The sequence below is a fragment of the Chiroxiphia lanceolata genome, chromosome 2 (assembly GCF_009829145.1).
Source record: "Chiroxiphia lanceolata isolate bChiLan1 chromosome 2, bChiLan1.pri, whole genome shotgun sequence".
Classification (NCBI taxonomy): domain Eukaryota; kingdom Metazoa; phylum Chordata; class Aves; order Passeriformes; family Pipridae; genus Chiroxiphia; species Chiroxiphia lanceolata.
Genome location: NC_045638.1, coordinates 117667019 through 117692545, shown reverse-complemented (window position 1 = coordinate 117692545; position 25527 = coordinate 117667019). Strand labels below are relative to the sequence as shown.

Genomic DNA, 25527 nt, shown 5'->3' with positions numbered 1-25527 from the left:
GCAAGTGGTCTTGGGCAGCCCCAGCCCACTGGGAAAGACATGAGGATCCAGGCAATACCCACCATCAAAATTCTAATTCAAAAATAGAATGGGTTTTTAAACTGACTCGTAATCAGCGTGATTCCTAAAGAGACAACATAAACATCCCCAAGGTTTCACCCACACTTCCAGCTCTTAAATCCTCTGGAACCAAGAGCTTGCAGGGGACACTTGAGTTGTTCTGGGGTGTTTGCATGACCACGGAGTCTGAAGAATTCCAGGGAACTGTGTCTCAGACTTCTCAATGCTCATTGGGTATGCTGTGCTATTAATTGGCAGCAAATCTCATGAAGTCAGTGGAGATATTGTGTCTTGGTTTCAGGTCAGACTAAATTTAGGAAAAATTCTGAATGAAACGGACTCCTTCATTTATCAGGAGAGCCATTAGGAGAAATTTAGTTTTTGAGAGATGTTTTTCCCTTATCATCCTTCACAGATGAACAGGTATCTGTGGTAGAACATCACCACTTTATCTTTTTTTTTTTTTTTCCTTAAGCCCTAGAGCCAGGTAGCTTTAAAAGAAGTGCTGATATTTTGATAGGTATTTATTTAACAGCTCACTTCATGGCAGAAACCCTTTCATATCAGAAACTTTTGAGAACAATCTCTTCCATCAGCCCAGTTCAGCCTCCAGAAAGACTTTTCCTTTCCATGAAAACTGTATTTTCTGGTTTTGACTAAATGTAAAAGTGCCTTTCTGTAACTCTTTTTTAATCTTGCTGGAGGCATAAAACGAGATATAAGCAGATATTTGATTAATTTTAGTCTAGATGCCAGACTGAGGCAAACTTGTTACGAGTGTGTTGCCTTCAGCTCTGAGCTAAGCTTAACACGTGAAGTGTCCACTTGATGGTGGCTCCTCCTTCCTCCATAGATGGATGGATCACAGGAGTCTGCAGGCAATGACACCGAGGAAATAACGTGCTGCAGGCAGCTCTATGCTTGGCTCTGCCTGTCAGCTTCAATTCCAGCCCTTTAATTTCCTGTGCCTGCAAGTGATGGTGAAGGGCTGTGCTATCATTTAAAGACTCTGCCTTATACTACGTGTTCTTTTGGGATGGAGTTTGTAATATTTTAGTATCCATCCCCAGGATCTCCATCTGCTGCTGTTCTTTTACTGAAGTCTTTTGAAACTTGCCTATATTAAAAAGACTAATTTTTATTAAGGTTTTTTTTAAAAATATATTCAAGGGGCTTTGAGAACATATAGAAAATCACTTGCCTTCTAATCCAATCAAAATCACAAACCACTGTGTTTTACCTCCAAAACTCAGCACTGAAGAAAACAGGAATTGAGTTTGGCCTGACATATTTCATTCTACTGGACTATGGAGCTACTCAGATGAGGTGTGTCTGCATTTGTTCTCTTCCCTTTCTCCTTACAGTCTCTTACTTAAAACATTGGGCTACCTAAAATGGAGGCAGTGGAATCTTACATTTGTTTTGAAATGAAAGCCAGTGGCCAAGGCACTGAATGGCCCTTTTAGAGCATTATAAAGTCTCCCACCACCACCAGAAAGGGTGAAGTGGATTTTTGACAATCCCTTGTTTTTTATCCGGAACTTTTGCATGAATAACAAATACTCTGCCTTCATATTAAAAAAAAAAAAATGCTTTGACACTGTGTAAGACACACTGGAGATGATTCATGAGCTTTTACTTCAGCATGACTGTTGTTCCATCCTGACCTATACTTCCCATTTTAATTTGAATTCTCTTACCTGCATCATGGTAGAAATCAACCCTTTGTCTTGTGTAAGATCTTAGAAAAAGTTGGCTATTCCAGTGTAATGAAAATGCATTATTTCCAGCAATGACAAAGCCAATAATAACACCCTTACCTAATCCTTTTATATACTTGGGAAGATTTGCTGAGAGTTACAGCCTTTGCTTGACTAGCTGTGTTCTGGGCAGGAGAAGAAGTGAGAAACTGTCCTGCAAAAACACATGTCCCCAAGAGAAAATTTAAGGCAAAGAGGATTTTCGAAGTGTAAACAAAAGTGTGAATCATTGCCAGTGGATGTTAAGCTTCATGACTCCTTTTTTACTTCAATTTGCATAGTTGCACTTTCAGACTGACTCTTAGTGACGAGGTACAAACTTTATAATCCCTACATTTTCCTCCTGTAGATAAGGCTTTATATCAGAGCTCTGCTGATCTAGTGTTTAGTAAGGAAAAGTATTTAGCAGTAATGATATTTGTATTTATATATATTTTTGTATTGGTTTTATACAGGTTATGGAGTTAAGATCCTCACTGCTGCTGTAGTAGTAATATTTGTATTTATATATATTTTTGTATTGGTTTTATACAGGTTATGGAGTTAAGATCCTGCAGGATCAGGGAACTGACACAGAAGGGGCAGAAACTCTATGAACATTGGGCAGTGGGTGTTTGCCCAATGGCCTCAACTACAAATATGCTAAAAAATACAAAAGTATGTATGTTCACTTAATGCTACAGGAGAGAAAGTAGTTTTCCAACAGCTTTCCTCACCAAATGCTGAAAACCCTGCAGGCTGACGACAGTTTAATAACTGACCCTGTCTCTCTGCTGCACTGAATCGTGATAGGCTGGGCTCTCTACACCATCCTTTTCTCTATTGATGGAAACCTTGATCTGCAGCCTGAAAAGCAAAGAGGTAAAAGAAGCATCGTGAAAAGCAGAAAAGAGAGAAATAATTTTTCAGTGACACAACCGGAATCAAGTTTCTTTTCCCCTGACATTTCACAAGTTGTGAAATGGAGCCCTGAGCTTCCTGACTCTTTTTCAGTGCTCTCTCTCAGATGCAGTGGGATGAGACTCACATGATGCAGACGGGGACGCTCTCACATGTATTTGCAGTGTGATTTTTGTTTTTTTTTTTTTTTAAAACACCTAGGAATAAAATCCCTCCCGGTCGCCATTGGTGGGAGGCACCCACACACCCAATAATCCCAGCAGTGCATGTACATGTGGTGCATCTTAGCAGCTGACAGGGCTGGGAGCTGTGGGGTGTTGATTGAGGCTGCTGCCTGTAACTCTGGGTGTGCTGGGGACTCTGCCTGCCCTGGGCCTGAGTGATATCTCCTGCTCTGGGAGGGTCACGCTCTCCAGGCACGATCCAGCCCTTGTGAGTTCCACTGATAAGAGCTGCACCTTGTCCTCCCTCTGCTGAGTGAAGCTCCTTTGTTACAGAGAGAAAAAAATTCCACTTCAAAAATATTGGAGAGGATTCTTAGATGCTGAATCCCCGGGCCTGTGAGACCTAGTGCTTTGCTACAGGTTTTAATCATCTCACTGTTTATTCAATAAGGGGCATAAAGCCAGCGCCCCCTCAAATTAACCTTATTTTTGACTAGGACTCAAGGTCAAGTCTCAGCTCATACTTCTGGAAATGTCTCAGCCAGAGTTAGCACATACATTCCTCCATCCACACAGGATTAATCATACTCCTGCCATCTCAAGGTGTTGGAGTGTCTCTGAATTTCCCAAGCATATTTATTTTTTATTTTTCTTCATATTCTCCAAGTCCACACACTATGGTGACCCCCAAAGCAATATATATCACCTTCCCTTCCCTTCCATGTTTCTGAACACTGTGGATCTAGAACAGGCTGTAACACAATACTTGACAAACCTACACTCTCTGTAAAACAGAACTTTGTTTACTCTTGTTATTGGAAAGCTTTTAAATGTGATCACTCAAGACTAATGAAGTAGAAGGCAAGCAAAACAGCATTTCATAACTGCTATTTAAAATCACTTATCTTCAAGTCTTCAAGTCATCCTGAATTTTCACACTTGACAACTTTTGAAGTTTTGGGGGCAAAATGCCTCTGATGTTGGCCCTCAAATTACTTCCACATCAGCAAATCTGTGATGTTTATTTCCACCATATATACCCTGACACTCCTGCTAATATTGGTGACAGATGAAGGCCGCTGCTGAGTCACCAGGAATGCCTTGTGCTAACGTGATCAAGATTAAAAGTGAAAAAAAAAGGACGTGGGATGTAAGGAGCCTCTTCCCCTTCTTAAAAAGTGCTACAGAGCCATGCCACCTGCATCAGGTCACAGATGTCAGTGCAGATGGTGTGTCACCTTATGTAACCTGGCAGGGGCCGTACGGTACTAGGACACTCCGTCTGTGTCAGGTTATACAACTGAGGATGTGCTCGAGCCTGATGGCAACAAACAGGCATCTCGACCGGGGCCTGGGTCGCTTTATGTGCAACGTGAATTACAAGGGTTCAAAGAAAATGGAGCCTTTTGCAGTCAACAGATTAAATTATTTTACTTAAGATGTTCGAGGCAAGCAACCACAACTAAATAAGGATCGAAACAAATGTACAAAGAATGGCAGTAAGAGATGGTGGCGGTGGCACGTTCAGAACAAAAAAAGGGAATATTTATCCCTGGGCTGGGTAAGGAGGATGTGGAGCTCCCTGCTTCAGGCTGCAGCCAGGAACACCATTTCTGAGCAGACTTCTCCTGTGTACTATCACAAACTAAAACATTCTTAATGTACATAAGGTAATTAGGCTATTACCATACTTAAATTATTTGTGAGGGAGTGTGCTCATTTCTTACTAATCAACGCCTTCACCTTTTCCCAGTGTTCCCATTTCCGATCAGCCCGGCCAGAGCCCATCTGTTCCCCTACCACTTCTGTCATACTTTCTGAAGCTTCTACCTTTATTTCAGTTTTTCATTCCTTCTAATGGTCTCTCGCACCATGAAATACACCAAGAACTAGTGAAGGGATTAAATTACAGCCACCAGAGACTACTTTATCCACGTGCTAAGGGGTTGGAAGCCAGTCTCCGTACGGAGTGTCAGGGAAGCTTCTCTGGACGAGGTGTGGCAGAAGCCCGCTGGAAAACACAAGGCTGCTGGACACGGACTCGTGAGTCCCCTTGGATGGTCTTGGACGTTTGGCCAGCCTCACAAGCACATATTTTTTTTTTTCCTTGTTGCTGCCCCCTTCTCTTTTTATCACCTTATACTTCCCGCCCACTGGTCTTTCGCCCCACACGCTCCTCCACGCGCGGCCCCCCTCCCTCAGGTGCGCTGAGGGGCCGCCCTCCCTCCCCACCACTGGCGGCCATTTTCTCTCCTTCCCCGCCTCCCCAGCCCTTCTCGCCCTCTCAACCGCCTTCCCCACCGGAGCCGCGGGAGGAGAAAGGCAGGGCAGGGCAGGGCAGGGCAGCAGATTTTGCTCACAGAATCACAGAATGGTTAAAGGTTGGCGGCTCCCGGGAGACCGGGGACCGGCACTTGCGGGCGGGCGGGGTGGCGGCGGCCGGCGCTGCCATCTCGCGGCGCTCGGCGGGAGCGGCCGGGAAGGCGCTGCCTGAGGGCGCCGCTGGGAGCGGGCGGGGGGGAAAATACCTGTGGTCCCCCCCGTATGTTTCGAGGATGCGGAAAGGGTTTAGTGAAATCGCCAGCAACCCTGGGTTGTCTGTGTTTTTTGTTTGTTTGTTTGTTTGTTTGTTTGTTTTTTGAGGTTTGTTTTGTTTTGGGTTTTTGTTCGTTTGTTTGTTGGGTTTGGGGCTTTTTTCCCCGGCAAAAATAAAAGTGGGAGAAAAGGAGAGTTGGTCTGCCTTGAGTCCCGTGTCAGGAACCCAGGGGCGAGGAGGAGGCAGAGTTGGAAGACCTGTGGCTTTGGATTTCTCTGCGTGCTTGTTTTGTCTTACAGAAACCGTATACACAGGTTCTGGGATCCCCCACAGCTTTTCCTGTGCCTGAAGGCAATTTGCTGGATCAGGATTTCTGCACTGAGGGCAGCACAGCAGGGTGATCTTGGAGTGAAGGCGGCTCCGTTTTCCTGGGGATCTCAGCTATGCTTTACATATCTTTTTACGTCTGGAACGTGGCATAGTCCTGATACCTGTGTTGTATCTCCCAGACCAAATATTTGAATGGCGTTATCTTTACGTTGACAGTGAAATAATGAACAGAAGCGATATAAAGCTTTCAGAAGAAATTGTTCCCTGTGAGGGTGGTGAGGCCCTGGAACATGGGGCTCTGAGCAACCTGGGATAGTGGAAGGTGTCCCTACCCATGGCAGGGAGGTTGGAACTTGGTGATCTTTGAGATCTCTTCCAACCCAAACCATTCTGTGATTCTGTGAGCAAATTTCCCACCAACCTTCATTGCTGCTGCCCTTCACTTTGCTTTCCTCTCCTTCAAGATTTTGTTGATGTGAATTGTTCAGATGTTTATTGATTTAGGAATACATTCTTTTGTCAGCCACTAGGGATGCAGAAGTTGTGAAACCTTAGAAGTCCCAAACGTGGGCACCCTCTAGGAAGTGTTAAATGTCTAAAACTTATATATTTACTTTAGCGTACAATTCTCGTAGTTAAAATTGGCTTTCCAGTTTGAAATGAGCACCTGCTCTGTGATGTTAACATATGTTTCTCTGGAAGATATCAATGGGAAAGAAAAGCCTGGAAAACAGCCACAGAGAGTTGTGCCTGATGGCTTCTGAAGCTGTTTTGTGACCAATAGAGATTAGACTTTAATCAATAAATCTGTCTCTATTTTGACTGCAAGATGAAAAAAGTTTGCAGTGCCAAAGCTGAAAGGCACTTTTTTTTTTCCCCTCACTATTCAACTTTTTTTTTTTCTCTTCATGTTCATTGATGACAGAACAGGAGCTTTGTAGAGATGCAATACATTTCATAAATTAGTTCCCATCGGAGATATTGTTGACTCCTGGACAGCAAACTGGGCACACTGCAGGAAGTGCTTAATAAACATCACTGTGGCAGCAAGAAAAGAGTAAACACAGTTGCTGAATTGTTTTGTTTCCGTCTGTGGAGGGAAATGAGCCAAAAGAACTTCAGGTAGCAGTTAGGATCTGGCTGGTAAGTACTGCTGAGAGACCACACTACTTGCCAGACTGCCAGGGAAATAAGGAAAAAAAAATAATCTCATGCAGTATATATTGCTTTTTGGATTGAAGTACAGTATTCAGGCCATACATATGGCAAACTAGCTTACTTTCTGGGGATACATTATGGTCTCTCTGTGAATTGCTCGGGCTTATGGGTCATCCCCTTGATCTTCCCTCTCTGGGGAGAGAGGCCAAAAATTTTTTTAAAGAAATATATCCTACAAAGATAAAGAAGCAAACTGTAGTAACTCCTCCTGGGAAAAGATGGCCATAAATGCAGGAGTAGGGTGGCTGTACCCCATGCCTGTGGTCAACACGAGGTGGCAGAAAGGCAAAGTTTTCTGCCCCTGAGGTTGTGAGAAGTGTAAATCTGTGAAGAATGTGGCTGCTTGTTTTGCCAGAGATCACCCTAAAGATGCAGCTGTTCCTTAACTGGAGGCAGTAAAACTGATTGTTTTACTTTCCGAATTGTCGCTGCAGAACCTAAGCAAAGGGATTAAGGGATGAAATTAATTCAGTGATTGTTCTGTCCGGGGCAGAATGATGAAAGGGAGAGAATCCCTGACTTAAAAGCTCTGGAAATAGGGAATGCAAAGAATTGGGGAAGAGCGTGGCTTTTCTTTGTTATGCATGACACTTTTTGAACCCAAATATCTGAGTGCAGCACTTTAATGCAAAATAACAAACAGTTGTTCTGTAATGAGAAGAAAAGGCAGACCACTGAAGTTACATTTGATTTCTGGAGTTTTGATCTCTTGTCAGCTGTGTATGGTTTTCAGAGTGCTGATTTTAAGATATGTTGACCACTCAGTTGCTAATGAAGCCAACTGGATGCCAGATACTTTGCATTTCTTGTAGGGGTTTCTGAATTCACATTATTTCCCAATTTTGCTTTAGAGTTTAGATTACAAGTCTGAGATTTAACTTTACTACTAATGGGAATGATTGAGGGGTTCAAAAAGAGGAATAGCCTCAGATCCACGGCTGGAGAAGCTGTCAGAACAGAGAATTTCTTTGGAAAACATGTTCAAGACTCTGTGTTCAACACACTAAAGCAGTTTAGAGTCGAGCCAGACTTCCCAAGCTTCAGAACCAAGACCAAACTCCTGGGCTCAGTCTGGATCCAGGTGATGTGATGAGCCCACTGCAGGTGGGGACTGTGCATCTGTAATGCTTGGATTTTTGGTTTCCTTCACAGCAGTGTTTGTGTGATATCAGGAACGCTCCCTTTGATGATATGAGAATTCCACAGACAGTGAGGTATTAAGAAAATATAAGAAACAGTAAGTCCAAACCCACGATTTCACAAGGAGTTCGTACTTGAGCCACAAAAAAAAGGATGTCCTGTAAAAGGGAAAAGAAAAACATTCAGGATTTTTTTTTTTTAAACAGTATAACTAAGCATTTATCAGAAATATATGATGTGCTTACTCAAATATGGAATCATAATGCTCAGTGTCTGCTTTCCTCCCACTTCTTCCTGTTAGGAAATGTGAACAGATACCTTATTCTGGGAACTTGGTTTGTCATTTGCATTAATATAAGCAGGACAAACTGTCCTTAATTCTGACATTAATTTTGCAAGTCACCACGATATAAATGGTAAGTGCTCTGCACCGAGTCTGTTACCATAGAAAAGCAAAATGCTGCCTATTCCTGTGCTGTGGTGGTGCATTCACACTCTCACAGACACAGCTCTGCTTAATCTGCTTTCTGTGATTTGCTGGTTGTTTGTCAGAAGTGAGTGCCTCCTATGAGACTCTTATTAATGAGGTGTTTTTTTTTTTTCCTTGTGTTTCGTTCTCTGATTAGGAGAATAAAAAAATTACATGCCAGTTAAACCCACACTACCCATTCCACTTGGCATCTCTCCTCACTGCAGCTAATTTACGGGTTGGTAACTGGAAGTGCTGGTGTGCTGTGGTGTTTCAGCTCCATATGTTTAAAGTGGCCTATAGGTGTGATCAGATTTCCTGCAAAATTCCAGCCTCTGGCGTTCTTCTGTTTTCATTTTTATAATAGCTGTTGTCAATTTGCTTTGCCTTGTGATCTCTGGTGGAGGGGGGTCTGTGGTTCCAGATTGCAGTTACCAGGAGCAGTGTTTTATTTCGCTGACTTAAAAGAAGGCATCTCATTTTTTTTTGATACCTTTGTTTCTTTTCTTTCCCTGCTTGTTTGTAAACTGTTCCAGTGAGCTTATGCACCCTCTGCTGGGTTTTGTCCTGGAAAGACAAGCGCTGCAAACTCTTCATGGGCTGCAGAGAAGGGATAATTTTAAAGAAATATTTTACCGATACCGAAGAGAAAATGCTCTGTGTTTAAACACAAGAACCAATCAGCGACTCACCCAGCAAAGTATATTACCTTGTCTTTATTCTTCTGCAAAGATGGATCTTCTTAGAATTTATTACTGACAAATGCCTGGGAGATTAACCTGTTTTCTTAATGGCAATTTATAATGATATTATAATCTCCTCTGTGTAATGCTCCCTTGCCCAGAGGAAATGAAAACAGCTCTAGCATGGAGAAACCCCGTTGCCGTGGGTGACAGCGAGTTGCCCTCACTGATATTCCCGCTGGTCAGTGGAAGTGTTTGCCATTCCCCTCTGCAGGAATCCGTCCTGAGGACTCCACGTGTGGGGGCCGGACCGTTTGTGGAAATACGCCACAGTCAAGGGCAGAGGGGTAGTGCTTAGATTTTCAGTGTGCTTAGGCATCAACCTCGTGAAGGTGTGTGTGATATATAAATAATCGTGATTCGTGAGACAAATGGGTGATTACATCAAAATAAAACAAATGGATTGTAAAACTTAATTGCACCCCCATAAAGAAATAAAACAGACCCTCACAAGGTCAAGAGGCCTAAACCCTCCTTACTATCCTAAGAATGAAATATAGTAGAACTTTAAATCTTTAGGCGCCTGTTCGTCCAAGAATACATGAATTAGGACTGGTTGTAGAGATAACCCTTTTAGCTTTAACTGTAAGAAAACCTATATATTAAATACTTAGCAAAAACCTGTAGAATGTATATGTATATGATATAATTAATATGTATGAAGTAGCTAAGATAAATACTAAATGTACCCTGTAGTAAGGGTGTGCAGATTTGGGAAACTGGTCCCATTTCTGTCACCCAGCCAGCTGCTTGCTTTTACCATATAATAAACTATTATTCAAAAACTTACAGAAACTCGAGACTTTGTTTATCACAGTGTGGAATGTGTCAATGCACCCAAGCCCTTTCTTTTTTTTTTTTTTTTTTTTTTTTTAGTAAAGCTGGTTTCAGCAGGGGCAGTCAAAGGAGCATTCAGCATGTTTTGGAAACCCTCCACGGAGCAGTCTTTTCAGCACCACAGTTCTTGCTACAGCCGGGAGTAATAAAACAGCAGGGTGCCGAGAGCTGAATGAAAACAGCAGCTGATCGCCTCTTTCTCTGCTAAAGACTCCCCTCTTCTGGAGGGAGAGACATCCATATGCAGCTTGGCCAGAGGTGTGCCAGTCATTCTGCAAAACCTGTCTTTGCCATCTTTCTGGAGCAGGGGTTCTAAGCACCCCCTTTTCCCTCTGGGAAATACATTCTCAAAGCAATTTTTCCTTACTTGTTTTTAATGGACTCCTTTGACTTCCTTGAGGTCAGTACACAAAATTTCTGCAGTAGCCTGAAGTGATCTAACCACAGACGACCCCTTCAGAGCTCTTGGTGGATAACCTCAGCTACTGTTGGACCTGTGCTTGGGTGGGGAAAGAACAGGATCCAAAGGCTTTTGTTTTTTTTTTCTTGTAGGTAATTTAATCAATGGTCTGATACTTTGATATATGTAGGCTGGGTGAGGCTAGGGAACTTAACCAGACTGGCTCAGGAACTCGTATTATCTCCTCCTGGAATAAATTCTCATTAGAGTTATTGTTTATTTTCCCTTTTCCATTCAAATGATAATGATTAAAAGTTTGTTAAAGGTCTTATTAAGTACAGGTTCTGTGTTTACCCTGTCTAGAAACTCCCTCCTGGGAATACACAAGATCTGCTGGAAGCACTGTCTGACTATCCCTAGGTCAGGCTACAAATGATCTTCCCTAAGTTTGCTGAACAGGAAAGGATTAAACCATGAACAGTTGAATGAGATGGATAATAGGGTTGAAAGCCATTGATCTAGGTCACCAAACTCAATCTAACACTGTTAAAGTTTTATGGATGGTTGGGAAGGGGCTTCTTCCCCCCCACACACCACATTTTTTTAATTTACAGGCAGATAGCCGTTCAACTCCAAATGGAAAAAAAAACCCAGTGGGAATTAGCTGTCAGTTGGTAACCTCCATGTGGAAGTCATTTACGTCTGGGAATTATTTCTTGGCTCAGCTGAAGTTAGTTGGAAATCTCAGGAAACTCCTGAGGAGGCAGTTGCCCACATCACAGAATCATTGTCCCAGGGTGCCTGGGTGTTAACAATCTCAGCAGACGCAGTGTTGGGCTTAGTTTTATTATTCCTCTGTTTTGTTTTACTTAGGAAGAAATCTACTGCTGGGAGACCCCAGTTACTCCCCTATCTGTTAGACAGAGGTTGGGTATTTTCATTTCCCAGACTCTCAGTCTCAGATCTCTGATTATCTAAATAAAGAAAAATAAACATACGCCGTGAATTGTGATAATGGCTGAGCTTGCTGATGGCTTGAAAAGGATAAATTTGACATCTAAGAAGATGTGTCCCCAGCATTGCCCACTTTTAAGCCCACAAGAAATCTTACCATCTTTTGTAGCTGGCATGCACAATTTATTGCTTAAGCAACGTTTTGTTAATAAAATGCTTCGCAATTCAGCCTGCTGTTGAACAGTCAGGGCAGGCTAAATGAGGTAAAGATAAAATTGGGGTTGGTGGAAGATACTGGATCTTAGACATACCTCTATTTAGCATAGATTAAATAGCTGCAGAGCTCAGTTAAAAAAAAAAAAAAAAGGAGGGAATATTGAAACAAGACTTCATTTTTTAGTTTGGACTGGTTCTGTGATATTGTTCTGTCCAAAGGTAGTTCTGCATGTGCAGATAAAATGCTTGGAGATCACAGAGGCGGGAATGATGTTGGGAAGACGGTGCAATGTTACCAGAAGAGCTTGATCTGCACAGAAAATGATTCTGAGCAGATAGACACACATATACATAAAGCAAGATTAATTTAGAGACCTTTGTCATTAAGGCAGATTTTTGTATGGTTTTGTGTGGGATTTAAGGGGGATTAAATGTTTGACATCACTTTGCCTGCACAGGCGATGTGGAAGAGGTTACTGAGCGGGTGATGGAGAATTTAAAAAGGAGTGGAAGCAATGGGTCAGACTGCAGCCTGGCCAAACAAACTGCTGGATCTACCACGTTTCTGAGAACCAGGTGCTTCTGTTTTCACAGCAGATGCTGCAGGGATGTACAGCTGAAGAAATATTTATGATTTGCCAAAGTATGAGGGGAACTCGGTGAGGACGTCAGGACTGGGATGCCCCTGTCTCCTCTCTTCAGTGATGCCTTGCTTCACGTGCATCTTTTGTGTGCTATGCTGTTGCTAAGCAGTAAAAACACTGAAAACAGGAAGTCAGCAAGGTGGATTGGGTGATCAGGTGCGTTTCTCTCTTGGAAGAGATGGTCCTGGTCATGAAACTTCTGTTCCTCACCTGCCTGTGGCCAACAGCAACGCTGCACAGCTCTCACAGTCAGCACCACCACCTTCATCATCGACAGCAATTAGCTTCCTCAAGAAAGCACACCAGGTAGGCAACATACTTTATCTGTCAGTGTTCCTCTGGTGAACTTCATGCTGTCAGACACCCTTTTTGTTCACTGTCCTGTTTTCCTGCTTCTGGATTTATAGTAACACATAGTAATGCTGGAGTGTTCCCCAAACAGAAGTGGTGAAATATTAATTCATTTTTTGTAACCAGACATTTCCTATTGTGATTTCATGAATGCTTCATATATATATATATATATATATATATATATGCAGGTATGTGCCCACTTGCACCCAGCTCTTTTATCTCCTACTATATAAGGCTACTAATTGTGACACCGGACTACTGCTGTGATGCACCAAGTATTCTTGCCCTCTACTCCCATTACAAGAAGCAGAAATGCCTTCCAAAGTGATTTCAGGTTTTCAAGTGACTTCCATTACCTAAACAGCAGAGTAGCTACATTGTAAAGATACAGAAGACGTTTTTATGGCACTACATGAGGTGAATTATAGCTTATTTACAGTGACAACACGGTGTGTTCCCTTTCTGGAATATACTTGTGCTTTTATACACTGAAGATTGTCTTTGTTTCTGCTTTTTCCAGTGAAGTAGCTGGTTGGAAGTGAATAATGATACAGAGGGTTTTACATGTGAGTTTCTGTGCAAAGTGTTAGTGCTTTTCCCCCCCCAAATGCAGTATCCCATCTGCCACGTGAGGTCTCTCAACACGTTTCCAGATTGATCTAATAGTATGTGAACAGACCAATTACTGCCAGTGACAATCCAAGGAAAACTGCTCTTTGTTGGGAATAAATAGCTCCATTTAAGGGAGGAGAAGGGATACAACTGCTAGATTTTTCAGTGTGCTTGACCACCTACTAAAATGAGCAGGGGAGCTCATAGTTTATTTGCACAGTATCACATATTGAGGAAGAGTAACATAAGTGGACTCCTCTGATGTGTTCAAGTTGGTTTTTTCTTTCCTCAAGTTGCATGCTTTGTAACAGGGCTACAGCTGTTCACCTCCTGTCCCACTTCTTATGTGATAATCCATCAGTGAAATATCTCTGAAACCCTACATGTCTTGATAAAATCACGTTTAAGCCGTGCAAGGTAACAGATTACACACCAGAGGTGCCTGGAGATGTTGCATCACTCAGTACCTCTGGCTTTCTTTCTGAAGGTATTGGTTCAAGTTTGGTCTAAGCCAAAAGCTCATGAAAAGCATGGCTGTTCAGCAGATTGTTTCAAACCCACTGACAGCTTTTGTGAGTGGGTGCTCACAGGAAAATAAACAGAACTAGCCCTCGTGTCAACATAAGGTTTAATCTGGTGCTCTGCTTGTCTCAGGAAGCGGTTAAAAATCAAATGGAAACAGCATCAGATGCCTTGTTATTGCTAATGGTAGTGGCAAGGAGGGTGTGTTTCAAGCTCAGCTGATACACTTTTGTCTGTGCTAAAGGGAGAGTATATGCTCCTGTTTGCATTTATCCTGTCCTGCAGTAGCTGAGAGCAGTCGCTCCATCACTGACGTAAAAAAATCACAGAGCAGGAAAGAATCCTGGTGGTAGGAGACAGCAGATTTTGAGGCACCCTGCTGGACATCCTCTGGCACGGTGTCCTCTCCACCTTCACAGGTCTTTGCTGATGCATATAAATGGATCCACGTGACAATCCTGTGAGACAGGCAGGGTGTTAACGGAAAAGGAAGAACAGGAACGAGGAGGAATGCCAGGACTGCAGTTTTCTTTACACAAGGCATGCTTTGGCATCCCACATATTCCACTTCCGAAGTCCCAGTGATTTCAAACTAGGAAGAAGCCTGCAGAGTCTGAGCCACGCAGGATCCCAAAGCTTAGCAGCTGCAAATCCAGCTTTTCTCTGCAAAGGATCCAAGTGTGTTTAATTTCTCTTTGTTTCGTTCTCTTTTTTTGTTCTACAGGAAGAATTATCTTCATTGCAACAGGGTCTGACTTTCCACCAGCCTCTTTTTCTTTCTGGGGAAAAAATCTTTCAGCCAGCACGAGGGTTATTAGGGACACAGCTGACAGATGGCCTTGGTTAAATGGGTGGCCTTTTAAAAAGAATCCCATGTGAAAATGTTACTTAACCTACAAGTTCCACTGTTTTAATAGAGTAACCCAATTCTCCCTCCAAAGCTATTTGTCTGCATTCTCCTGTAAAGAAGATTTTAAAGCATTAACCAAAAGTACATGAGAAAGCGATTATTCTCATGGTCCATTTCCTGCAGCAAAGAACAAAACATTTGATTGTCAAAATATTGGGCTTTTTGACAGTGCATGTTGCTGATGTTACTGAACACTTAGAAATGCATTTTTATGTGTGTGAGAGAGAACTGTACAACTTTGATTTTTACATTTGTCTGGTCTTCAAGATTTGGTAAATTTGTTAAAACACTGCTGTGTAACCCCACAGACTCTTCTGGCAGTAAGATTTCTGTAACTTCTACCTTTTGGATGCCTCTGATTTAGTAGTAGATAAAGTATCTTAGGAACACAGCACTGGAAAGAAACCTATGGCCATGAAATCTAGGGTATTCTTTTTATAGAAGGGTCCTTAATAGTATTCTTTTCATAAACTTATCTAATTTCATTTTGAGTACCACAAGATATGTTTTCCCTACTAAAACAGAAGAACAGCCACGCAGGATCTTACCAAATGTCTGTGTACTCCACTGAGTTTATAACAAGGGCTTGTAAGCACAGGTTTGGAAGAATAAGGACAGGGCAAACAAATAAGATATTTCTCCCTAGTACTTCCAGCTGCATCAAGTCAGCAAATTTTCTTCACATACATCCTGTGTTGGATGTAATTTCTGTAGATTTAGTGATCTTCAGTGGATTTCTTTTCCATGAACTTGTCCCATTGCTCCCTGAACCAGCATAAACTTCTGATAACCTGGTTAGGTTGAAGACAACCAGCTGGGATACTAACCACAGCAGTGCCATGAATGTCATGGAGCTACACTGGTGGCATTAAGTGATTAAATGCTTTAAACAAAAATGATCCAAGTACCCTTGAGCAGACCTTTGACCTTTCATTTGCTAATGGTAATCAAGGTCAGGTAGGAGCAGCTAAATTTACCTTTAAAAACCTGACATGTCTTTGTCCATTTTTCAGTAATTCTGAATTGGTTGCTGTGGTTCTGTGGGCAGTGAGTAACTGCTCTTTGAGAGCTCTGTCAAATAAAAAGGTCCATGTGGTAGTACTGGCTAAGGAAGTGTCAGAACAGTATTCCTCACTTTTTTTTCATCCAAAAAGCTGGTGCTCCTATTAACTTACTGTATAATTACCAACAGGGGTGTCCTCCCTGTGTGATCTGAAACACTTCAAGTGCTTTTTGCGACCCCTTTTGGAACGTAGTCATAGATTACCATTTCATTTGGGTCATGAAAGATGCTGCCTGGAATACTGGAAGCAGGAGTTTCTTGAACATGTGCCTCACTGAGACCCACAAAGTGGTATTGATCATTGCCCAGATCTATGCTAATACCAAGGCATCTGTCAGAGTGCACCCAGGGAGGTGAATTCCCTTTTTTTTGGATACATGTGTCTGCTGATGGATGCATCTGCAAATGATTTCACAAAAATGTCTTCGCTCAGGGGGCTGTCAAGGCCTGGCACAGGCAGCCCAGGGAAATGGTTGAGCCACCATCCCTGGAGGTGTTTAAAAGGCACGGAGATGTGGTGCTTAGGGATGTGCTTTAGGGATGGGCTTGGCAGGGCTGGGTTAATGGTTGGACTCGATGATCTTAGAGGTCTTTTCCAACCTGAATGATTCTGTGATTCTCTGTGGGCTTTTCCTCCCAGACACCTCTTCTGCTTTTTGATGGAATTGGTACCATGGGAAGGAGCATGAAAACATGTGCTGCTGATTTCACAGTGCTGTGGTGCTGATCAGTAGTTAGCTCCTGGTCCAAGATTTATTTGGAGTAAACAAACACATACATGAGACTCCCTTTTAATCATCAGTTAAATAACTGTAATGCTGCAGTGAGGACAGTTTAATACTGTAACTCTTTGCCAAGGAGCAACATCTGGAGCCCAGATGCTGATGTTAAAGGAGTATCTGCTGGAGAACACTTCTTAGCCCTGGGCTGGGGAAGCAGTCAACAGGAGAAAAAATGTGAAGCAGAAGTGTATTATTTTTTAATTATCTTAGAAATTTTAATGGCATTTTCCCATACCTTCCATACCTTTACAGGTGGAAGGTTACCAGTGTCCATGAAATTCATCCCAAGTACCATAAGCATATATCTCTGCATGTAAGCCAATTTTCCTTTACTGTAAAGGTTTATAGGAAGGTATTGAAGAGAAGATGTAGCATGTTTGTAATAATGCTAATAGTGCTCTTCTGACACCTGCAAGATGTTGCCTGGCTTGAAGAACCACTTTTGATAGCAGCAAGAAATTATTATAGAATTCCACCATTTGTATATATAAAACATCAGCTGTTCCAGTAAGTGGGCACAAAAGATGCTTTTCATAGAGACAGCATTTCTGTTTATTTTGTCCTCATCTGGGAAAATAGAAGGAATATCAAAGTCCTGTGGCTTATTAAGTAGAACATTCCTTGCCTGGTGGCTTATGTTTTGCCTCTCATGGCCAGGGAAAGCCTGTCTCAGTCACACACTTCTAGTAAGAAGCTGTGACAGATGAATCACAGTTCCAGGCTGCTGTTTCCAGTGAAATCATCGGAGCATCAAACAGCCCTTTTTTTCTTGGCGCATCCGCTGACAAATAACCCGCTGCTTCCAAAGTGTATGAGCTGTGCCACGGCATTCTGAGCATAATTCATCATCTCCTCCTGTGCTGGTTCCCAGGCAGCAGAATTTCCCTGTTGCAGAGCACTGCAGGTGTTCAGTCCTGCTGCCCATCCTGCTCTAGCACAGCCTTGCTCTGTGGTGGTTTTAATTCTCTGAAGGACGGGGTCTCGTTTTAGCATCCACGTGATTTTCCTGCTTGGAGGACTAAAGGCCGTGTTTGAAATGCCTGATGGGCCTTCTGATTGCCCTGATAATTTGATTCAGCCAACATTGACACAGACCTTCAAGGGTGCTAAGGTCAATTAATTTGTTCAAGCCCAGTGGTCCTGAGTAGCCCCACGGCCCCCTCAGCGTTCTTGTAATTTAAAATTAATTTGTTGGGCTTCATTGTCAGGAAAAAAAGGGGGGAAGGGAGAAAAATAAGTAAATACAGGCCCACACCTTATCCTGAGGTGTTCCATACTTTGCCTTAAGCAGTGTTTGACTACAGGGCCAAATCTTCAGAACAAATATCTATCAGTCAGTCTAAAGTAATAATTGGAGTAGCTGGCAGCAAAGTCCCAGAGAATCACAGAAAGCACGAAAGAAGTTGTGCCTAGGGAGAGCCCCTTGCCTGTGGCAAAGCAACTGTATTAAGTCATGTGTACAAAGAAATGTCTGACCTATTCTTAAACAGCCTGAGTGAAAGGAGTCTCAAAACCTGCCCAGGCAATAGGTTCCCATGTTTCACTATTGTCACCATGAGAAAGGTGATCCTAATGTGTACTATAGAACACTGACTCCCAGGATGATACAGTTCCAATCCCCCCTGTCTTGTGCAGGGACACCTCCCATGAGACCAGGTTTCTCAAAAACCCATCCAGTCTGGCCTTGAACACTTCCAGGGATGGGGCATCTGTAGCTTTTCTGGGCAGTCTGTTCCAGGGCCTCACCACCCTCTCAGCCAAGAATTTCTTCCTCATACCTAATCTAAACCTACTCTCTTTCCATTTAAAGCCATTTACCCCTGCAAGTCCCTAGATCCAGGATCCTCATTTCTCAGTCCTTCTTAAAAATTATTGACCCATCTGAGCTCCTAGGAAAAACCCCACATTTATAATAAAAGCAATAATTGTCTCTGTAATATGGATAATGTATGAAGTGGTTAAGCTGTGGGTACGTGGTGTTATTTCCAAGTTGGAGTTGCAAGTGTTTATGTGAGTAATAACTTTTTCTCAAACAGCTCTATTCTCTTGTATAATGATAAATACAATCTCTGAGGGGAACAGAAGGAGATCATGATGTTTTTCCTGGGGCTTCTTATAAATAATTGGTGTTCTTCATGGACCTGGGCACCCTCATACCTCATTTTCCAACGTTTCCCAATATATCTTTCTCCAACTTTATTGGCACAGTTGTTACCCTTATCATACCAGATTTAGCTGGTGTTTTTGGGTCCCTACTTCATTTAACCAGCAATCTTGAATGTCAGGCAGCAAAAAAAAAAAAAAAAAAAAAAAAAATTTCTTACCATTTTTTCTTTTTTTAAAACTTAGCAAACGAGAAATTAAAATGAGGAAACTTGACAGCACTAAAGTACGGCCACTTAAATCTGAGCAGCTGCTTCACATAGAGGACCATGACTTTGCACTGAGACCTGGATTTGGAGGTAAGCAGCACAACTGTGCTGGTTGATACTTTATCCTCTCTCTGGAATGACAGACTTAATGGCAGAGCACCTCTTTTGTACTTCAGGACATAAATAAAGAAGAAATCTAGAAATACTTTTAGGCAAGAGGAACTTTTGTGTGTTTAGCATATCAGTAGGAGAAGTTTGTCCTTGTCATATTGTCTCCTTTCCAGAAGTAATTAAAATAAAATATTATTAGAGTAGGATTCTTTGAGAACAGGGATTAAGGTATCCCTGTAAACTGCATTGTCTAGTAGCAATTAGCAAATTACTTAGTCACCAGATTTGTTTTGGGAGATTGAAATGAACCACCAGTTCCTAAATCTGCTTGCTCTGTGCAGAATTAAAAAACTACCCACAGGCCTTCAGTGTATCACCATGCTGTTTCTGTGTTGTTGGGCACTATGATGATTATTTCTTCATTTAACTAAATTGCATCTGGATAAAGGGAGTATTTAATGGGATGTTCACAGTTTAGATTCAGTTTTGACTCTCCTTCATGAAAGGGGAAATGAGAAGGCTGCCCCATAATAAGCTTTGTCTGAGCCTTTGCGTCACCACTTCTGTTTTCATGATTCATGAAAATAGACAGAACTGCTCTGGATTATGAAGCCAAAATAAAGTATGAGGACCAATAATCAGTTGTGTAGACAAACATAAATCTGGAAGGCTGGCTGAAGCCTGTGGAACTGTTCCTCTTAACTCCAGCTGCTGGGATCTGGGGCCTGACAAGCATTCCAGGAGATGTGGGGTAAGAAGAGCCTCTCTGGATACACTGGCACAATGTGAGAGGGTTTCTTGTTACCACAGAAATTATGTCTTGGCAGAGATCAGAAATCTTGCCTGATTTTGAAGGATAGTTGAGATACAGTCTGTTTCTTGGCAACAGAAGTTCAAATTACCTCATGCCTGATACCTGTCTAGTCTCAAGAGTTAGTCTGGACCTCTTCTTGTTGCCACCTGCTTTGCCACACAAGGAATTTAAGTTTTTGGAAGTGTCATCTCAGAAAGGAAGTAGCATTTCCATCAAAGCAGGCAGAGGTCTGGGATTTCCTTCATTGCTGGATCATCCCAGAAAGCAATACTTATGATGTACATACATAAAAGCAGCTTTGAGAATGTACCCTGTGATCTGGCAGTCGTAATTTTCCACGGGCAGCGAGGATTTTTTTACACCCAGAAAATCTGCACCGGGCTTTTCCCCCTTGCCCTTCCATTTTCAGATGACTGGTCCTTGAGCCCATTCAATTCCTCTTGCAGCCAGCTGCAGTTTTTCCACTGACTTCACTGCACGGGCCTCCCACTAATCACATTGCCGTGGGTGTGATTTCAGCTGCACTCCTGTCTCTCAGAAATAGCTTCCAGCAGGAGAGCACATCAGCTTTGCTCTTCTCCTCTGTCACCCACATGCCATAGTGGCATGGGAGGCACTTTTTTTCAGTCACGTCCAACAGTTCACACACTTCCAAATTTTCAGAACTCTCTTAAAAAGTGGAATACTTATGCCTGAATCTCTCTTAGACTGAAACAGATCCGTTAGCATTTTTACAGCACAGAGTGAGAAAAGTGAAATGAACACCAATCCCAAATTCATACTCCACTGTTCCTGTTTTACCATTGGTTCCAGTGATGTTGCAGTAGTAAAGAATGGTTTGGTTTTCAAGAGGCAGAGGCAGAGAGTTATTGCACAAGTGTGCTCTCATCAGTGGACAAATATCAGAACTGAAACATGAATCTGAATAACATACTCAGAATTATTTTGTGACAGCAGAGACAGGGTATGGGTTTCTCAGAAGAATGCTGGTGATTTAGTGTGCAGCAGAAGGAAGCTCACCTAGAGGAGAAGCTGAAATCAGAGATGTCATTGCCACAGCAGTTATAACATAGCCTTGAACTGCCCAAGGACTTACTGTGGCTTTATGTATTTAAAGCAGGTGAAAGTTTGGGTTTGTTTTCATCGAATCTAATGAAGCATCTCAGCACTGTGATTCATGAAGGGCTTGTATCTGTCACACGCCACGTTGCATGATTTATTCAGCTCAGCACCATGAATCAATTTGAAACAGAGGAAAAGAAAGCAGGTCAAAAAAGCTGGATGAGAAACAAGAATTTATTCTTCACTTTTAGAAAAGGGACAATTTTTCCCCCCTCTCCTATACCCTGTTGGGATTTTCTGGGTATGTCAGGGAGTTGGAATGACAGATTTTGTTAATCTGACTCCATTGTGCCCCTTTCCCTCAGTAGGTCGATCATCCTTTGCACCAGTTTAGGAAAAAAAAAGCAGCTGGAAAATTCGTGCTGTTTTGAACCTGCTGGAGATTCCTCAGTGCAGAGAACTCTTAAATCTAAGTTTGATTTCATTTAGCCCCACACATGCAATGTAAATGAGGCAGATTAAAGGACCTAGAGTTTTTAGTACCTATAATTTAGTTACAAATGAAAAACAGAGCACAGTGATTTGTAAACTGAGCAAACATGCACAGGGAAAAACCTGGGGGAAATGAATGTGGAACTGCTGGATACTGGTGCTACTGGCTGCAGTGTTACTAGGAATAATTGTGACTTTGCTCACATGACTGGTTGCTTTGTCATGAAAGTTGCTCTGTGGAGGTAAGAGATCTTTTTTTCTTGACCAAATGGACACATCTCTTCTGTCATTTATGTGAGTTTATCTTACTTAACATCCTCCCTAAACCAGGCTGTTCGGTTGTTGGTGGAAGGGGTGTGGTGTTGGTGGTTTTTTTTCCTTTCCTGAATTTTTTGTTGTTGTTTGATTGTTGCCTTCTGTGTAATGTCGTGGTCTGGCATTGTTTGGAAGCCTTCAGTAGATGGATCCCCTGCTGATGCAAACAGTAAAGCGAACCTTAGAAATACTTTCTTTTCTACCATACACCTATTTATCTACATCCTTTTATTTTCTGAACTATCATATTTCAAAGTACTGGTAAGTGGTGTGAGCTCTTGGTTTCCCGAGTTCTGTCTCCACTTACTGAAAATTAATATTGCCATTAAAAAAAGGTCACAGGCCAGCATATAGAGGAGGTCATGCTTTTATTCCTCTATACATTGGTTTTCCCGACAGTGAAATCCTTCCACTCACTCTCTGAACTGTTTTGCATTTTAAAATTCGTGGAACCCCATGCTCATAATCACTGTGTACATGGAAGTTCTCACTGAGTGTTTATGTATATATATTTATATAAGTATGGCAACTTTATTTTTCTTTTACATTGTGGCTTAAGGACCTGTAATTTCCTGTACTAATGGCGTGTTAGTTAAAGTTTTAAAATTTCTTATCCCTGCTTTCTCAACCAGTGTAGAGGATAATAACATCAGAAATGATGGAAAAGAATTCAGCAGCATTTCGCTGGTCAAGAGCCCAATTGCATCCCGATGTGAAAATAAGTATAATTTGAATTTTCTAATATCTCTTTTCCACCCAGTTGTTTTATTTTTTGCACCACAGCTCTCCCTGAAAGATGAGAAATATCTTCTCACCGCGGTGAAGACTCACACTGATGAAAGTGGAATGGCTTTTTATCATCTGTTACTGGAAGGAATAGCTGGGGTCCAGGACAGGAAGGAAATATTTTGGTTATTTGCAAGACCTCTGATAGTCATCTACTGGGGATTTTTTTTTCTCTTTTACATTGAGAAAAAAATCCAGAACATTGCTAGTTCTTCCATCCCAAGAGTTGGCTGCTGCTAATACCAGTCCACCTTCATTTCTCACATAAATAAAAAAGAAACAGAACAGTACCAAGAAGAAAATATCATTGCCAGTAATTCTCCTGTTTCTATCCTTGCCAGGGGAAAGTAAACACATCCACATATGTTCACTTCTCTGGGGCTTGTTTACATTTCTATCCAGTTTTCTTCCTCTACAGGTCCACAAACCTTTTTAGAAGAAATTAATCCCATAGGCCTTAATCCTCTCCTGGTCTCTGTCTCCTACTGGGAACTTTCTGTAGGCTTTGCTTTTTTTCCCCCCACATACACTGTTACAAATCCAACTGGGATACAGTGGCTGGTTTTTCTAAATTCAGCATTTATTTTATGGAACTTGCTGTGTGCTCGAAGGTCTGACTATTACAAAAATATCATAGAATTCCAGTCATTATTACTGTAGAAATTGATCCTAAAAATGCTAAAAGGGTATCCTTTTTACATAATAGCCCTTCTAAAAAGGGTTTTATGGAATTTGGCCTGACGGACTGTCTGTTAAAAAGATTCCATGCTCATCAAGGAATTCTTTTGCAATGTTTAAACCTTTAAAATGAAAGACTGGCAATGGCTTGTGTGAAGATAAACCCATCTGAAAACAATGCTGTTTGTTTTTGGTTTTTTTTTTTTTTTGCTGAGGAGTAATTATCTTGAAAATCTGCGGAGCCTCCATTGTGAAATCACTAATCCCTCTAAAATAATGATTTCTAGTGACTCTCCAGAAGCAACTGAAGCTGCTCAATTTAATAACAAAATCCTCTCTGCCCTCCCCAGTTTTGTCAAACTGGGAAATAAAACCCACAGCTTTGCTCTGGTTACTTTTTTTAAAAGTGACTTTGCTGCTGTTGTCTGCTGGTCAGCCAGAGACTGAAATTCTCAGTATAGCAGGGAGAAAGATGTGGTGCAGACACAGGGGCTGGTTTAGGAATCTTTCCAGTGCTTATTGAAATGATGTTTTTTAAAAACATCCTCTTGCGGTAAAACAAATCCAAGGAGGAAGAAAATACAGTTCTCAGCAACTTGTTCCCGATAGCTAAGTATTACTGCTTCTAGTGGACTTGGTTTTTGGTCACAGAAAGGCAGAAGTAAGGCCAGCAGGTATCTTGGGGGGAGTGTTGGGTGTGTGTTAGTGACAACAGTATGAAAAGTGCTCCAGATGAGAAAACTGAAGAGCACACTGAAGAGATCAGGGCTGTGTATATGTGCAGTGATGAATGTCTTTATTATCTCCTTACACTTATTGCCAAAATAGAGTCAGAATAGGAAGGAAATATTTGCAGCTGCTGTGATCTGTCAATAACAGGTCAGGGCTGGGGTGGGGGATGTGGTTTAATAACTGTCTGGGGTGAATCCAGGACTGAACAGTGTTTTCTCCTTAAGCATCATGGGTACAGTCTTTGGCCTTTCTCCAGACAGAGAAGAGGAATCTCTTATTGAGGAGTCTGTTTGACAGTTCTAGCATTTCCACTAATCGGGAATAAATTTAATTGTAACTGTTCCCTTTTTGTTTCGTTCACTTTGGAATAGTTTACTGTGTTTCTCCTGGCCACAGGTTTTGATCTCTTTTATGCTGTTCGTTGTCCCCACTGAGCTGGTTTTATAAGAGCTGCCAATGCAGTGCAAGCTTCCTTTCAGAGAATCACATGTCCCTGTGTGTGTTCATGTGTAAGTGGCACTTTGGTTTGTGTGCATGCAACCATCATCATCATAAGCTGCCACTGATTTCTGCTTCTGTGATCAGTTTATATCTACCCAGAGGAGGTGAATTACCGAATGAAACTGTGCCCACACTGGAAAAATGCTTCTTTGATAAGAAACTGTCTGTAATTTTTGAAATTCCAAGAGATATTAGGACTGCCATCATCACACTTTGAGCAGCTGTCACTAAGGAAAGCCTTTTCCTCACTGCACATGGCAGAGGACTTAGAAAATTTGTTGTCCTATTCTGGGATATGATTTGTGGGTAGCTCCTTGTCTTGTTTGAGGAATGTTGATGGTAGACATTTAACTTGGTTTGCTTTAGGTTTGGCCTTGGCTTAGAAAATGGTAAAACTTTTTTTTATGTTGGGAGTTGCTCCACTCTCCTCCTGTTCCCCCCACACAGTTCAACAGAAACTCTTTGCATTTAAATGATGTGCAAATGCCATTTGTGAACGATGTTCACATCAGGTATAAATCCAAATTCTCCCAAAGAAGCAGCATTTTCTGAAGTGCTGGTTTGTGTTTTACTAATAAACCAGTTGAACTTTGCACTCTGGAGTCCCGAGCCTTGTTTTGGGCTTTGGCCACTGAGGGATGCATTCTCCTCAAAGGATTTCCAAGCCAGCCAGCACAGCTCTTGTCAGTGCCTAAATATGTTCTGCTGTGCCCTGCTAACTCTAAACACATCTTATCTTGCTTTCCCATGCACAGGGCATCTTCATCTGTTCTGTGCAGGGTCAAACTCTCCATTAAAAAATACAAGTCAAATCGAGGGATTATGCCTCTAAAATAGTTCAAGATCCCCACTGGTAAGAACTGGAGGCAGCTGTGTAATCCTCAAAGGCTGCTATTTTAAGGATAATTCCCAAAAGAGACACAGTATCGTGGCTGGATATCACGGGAGCGATGTTTCTGGACTGTTTTGACTTGGCACTGCTAAAAGGAAAAGACAAGAAAAAGAGAAAGACAAATTAGAAAAGCTGTTTCTATCTGCTGCTGTTCAGAC

General features: G+C 42.0%; 1 protein-coding gene and 1 long non-coding RNA gene across 11 annotated transcripts in view; one reads left to right on the top strand and one right to left on the bottom strand.

Annotated features, from left to right (window-relative positions):
- LOC116783101 overlaps positions 1-5328 on the bottom strand; it is a 28090-nt gene extending 22762 nt beyond the window's left edge. For 3 of the 6 annotated variants that reach the window (XR_004355471.1, XR_004355470.1, XR_004355466.1), the window contains exons 1-3: positions 5021-5326; positions 3062-3206; positions 2537-2666 (exon numbers count right to left, since the gene is read on the bottom strand). This is a non-coding gene — a long non-coding RNA (uncharacterized LOC116783101). Of the gene's footprint in view, positions 1-1880; positions 1975-2536; positions 2667-3061; positions 3207-5020 lie in introns of all 6 variants that reach the window. The other 3 variants (XR_004355468.1, XR_004355467.1, XR_004355469.1) reach the window with 3 other exon arrangements.
- A 741-nt stretch (positions 5329-6069) lies between these two features.
- GABRR3 (gamma-aminobutyric acid type A receptor subunit rho3) overlaps positions 6070-25527 on the top strand; it is a 32066-nt gene continuing 12608 nt past the window's right edge. Inside the window, exons 1-3 of one of the 5 annotated variants that reach the window (XM_032680374.1) lie at positions 6070-6893; positions 12325-12677; positions 18964-19076. In XM_032680374.1, the coding sequence (XP_032536265.1) occupies positions 12550-12677; positions 18964-19076 (241 nt within the window). In that variant the 5' untranslated portion in view covers positions 6070-6893; positions 12325-12549. Of the gene's footprint in view, positions 8816-12185; positions 12678-18963; positions 19077-19689; positions 19849-25527 lie in introns of those variants that run through there. The other 4 variants (XM_032680372.1, XM_032680373.1, XM_032680370.1 and 1 more) reach the window with 4 other exon arrangements.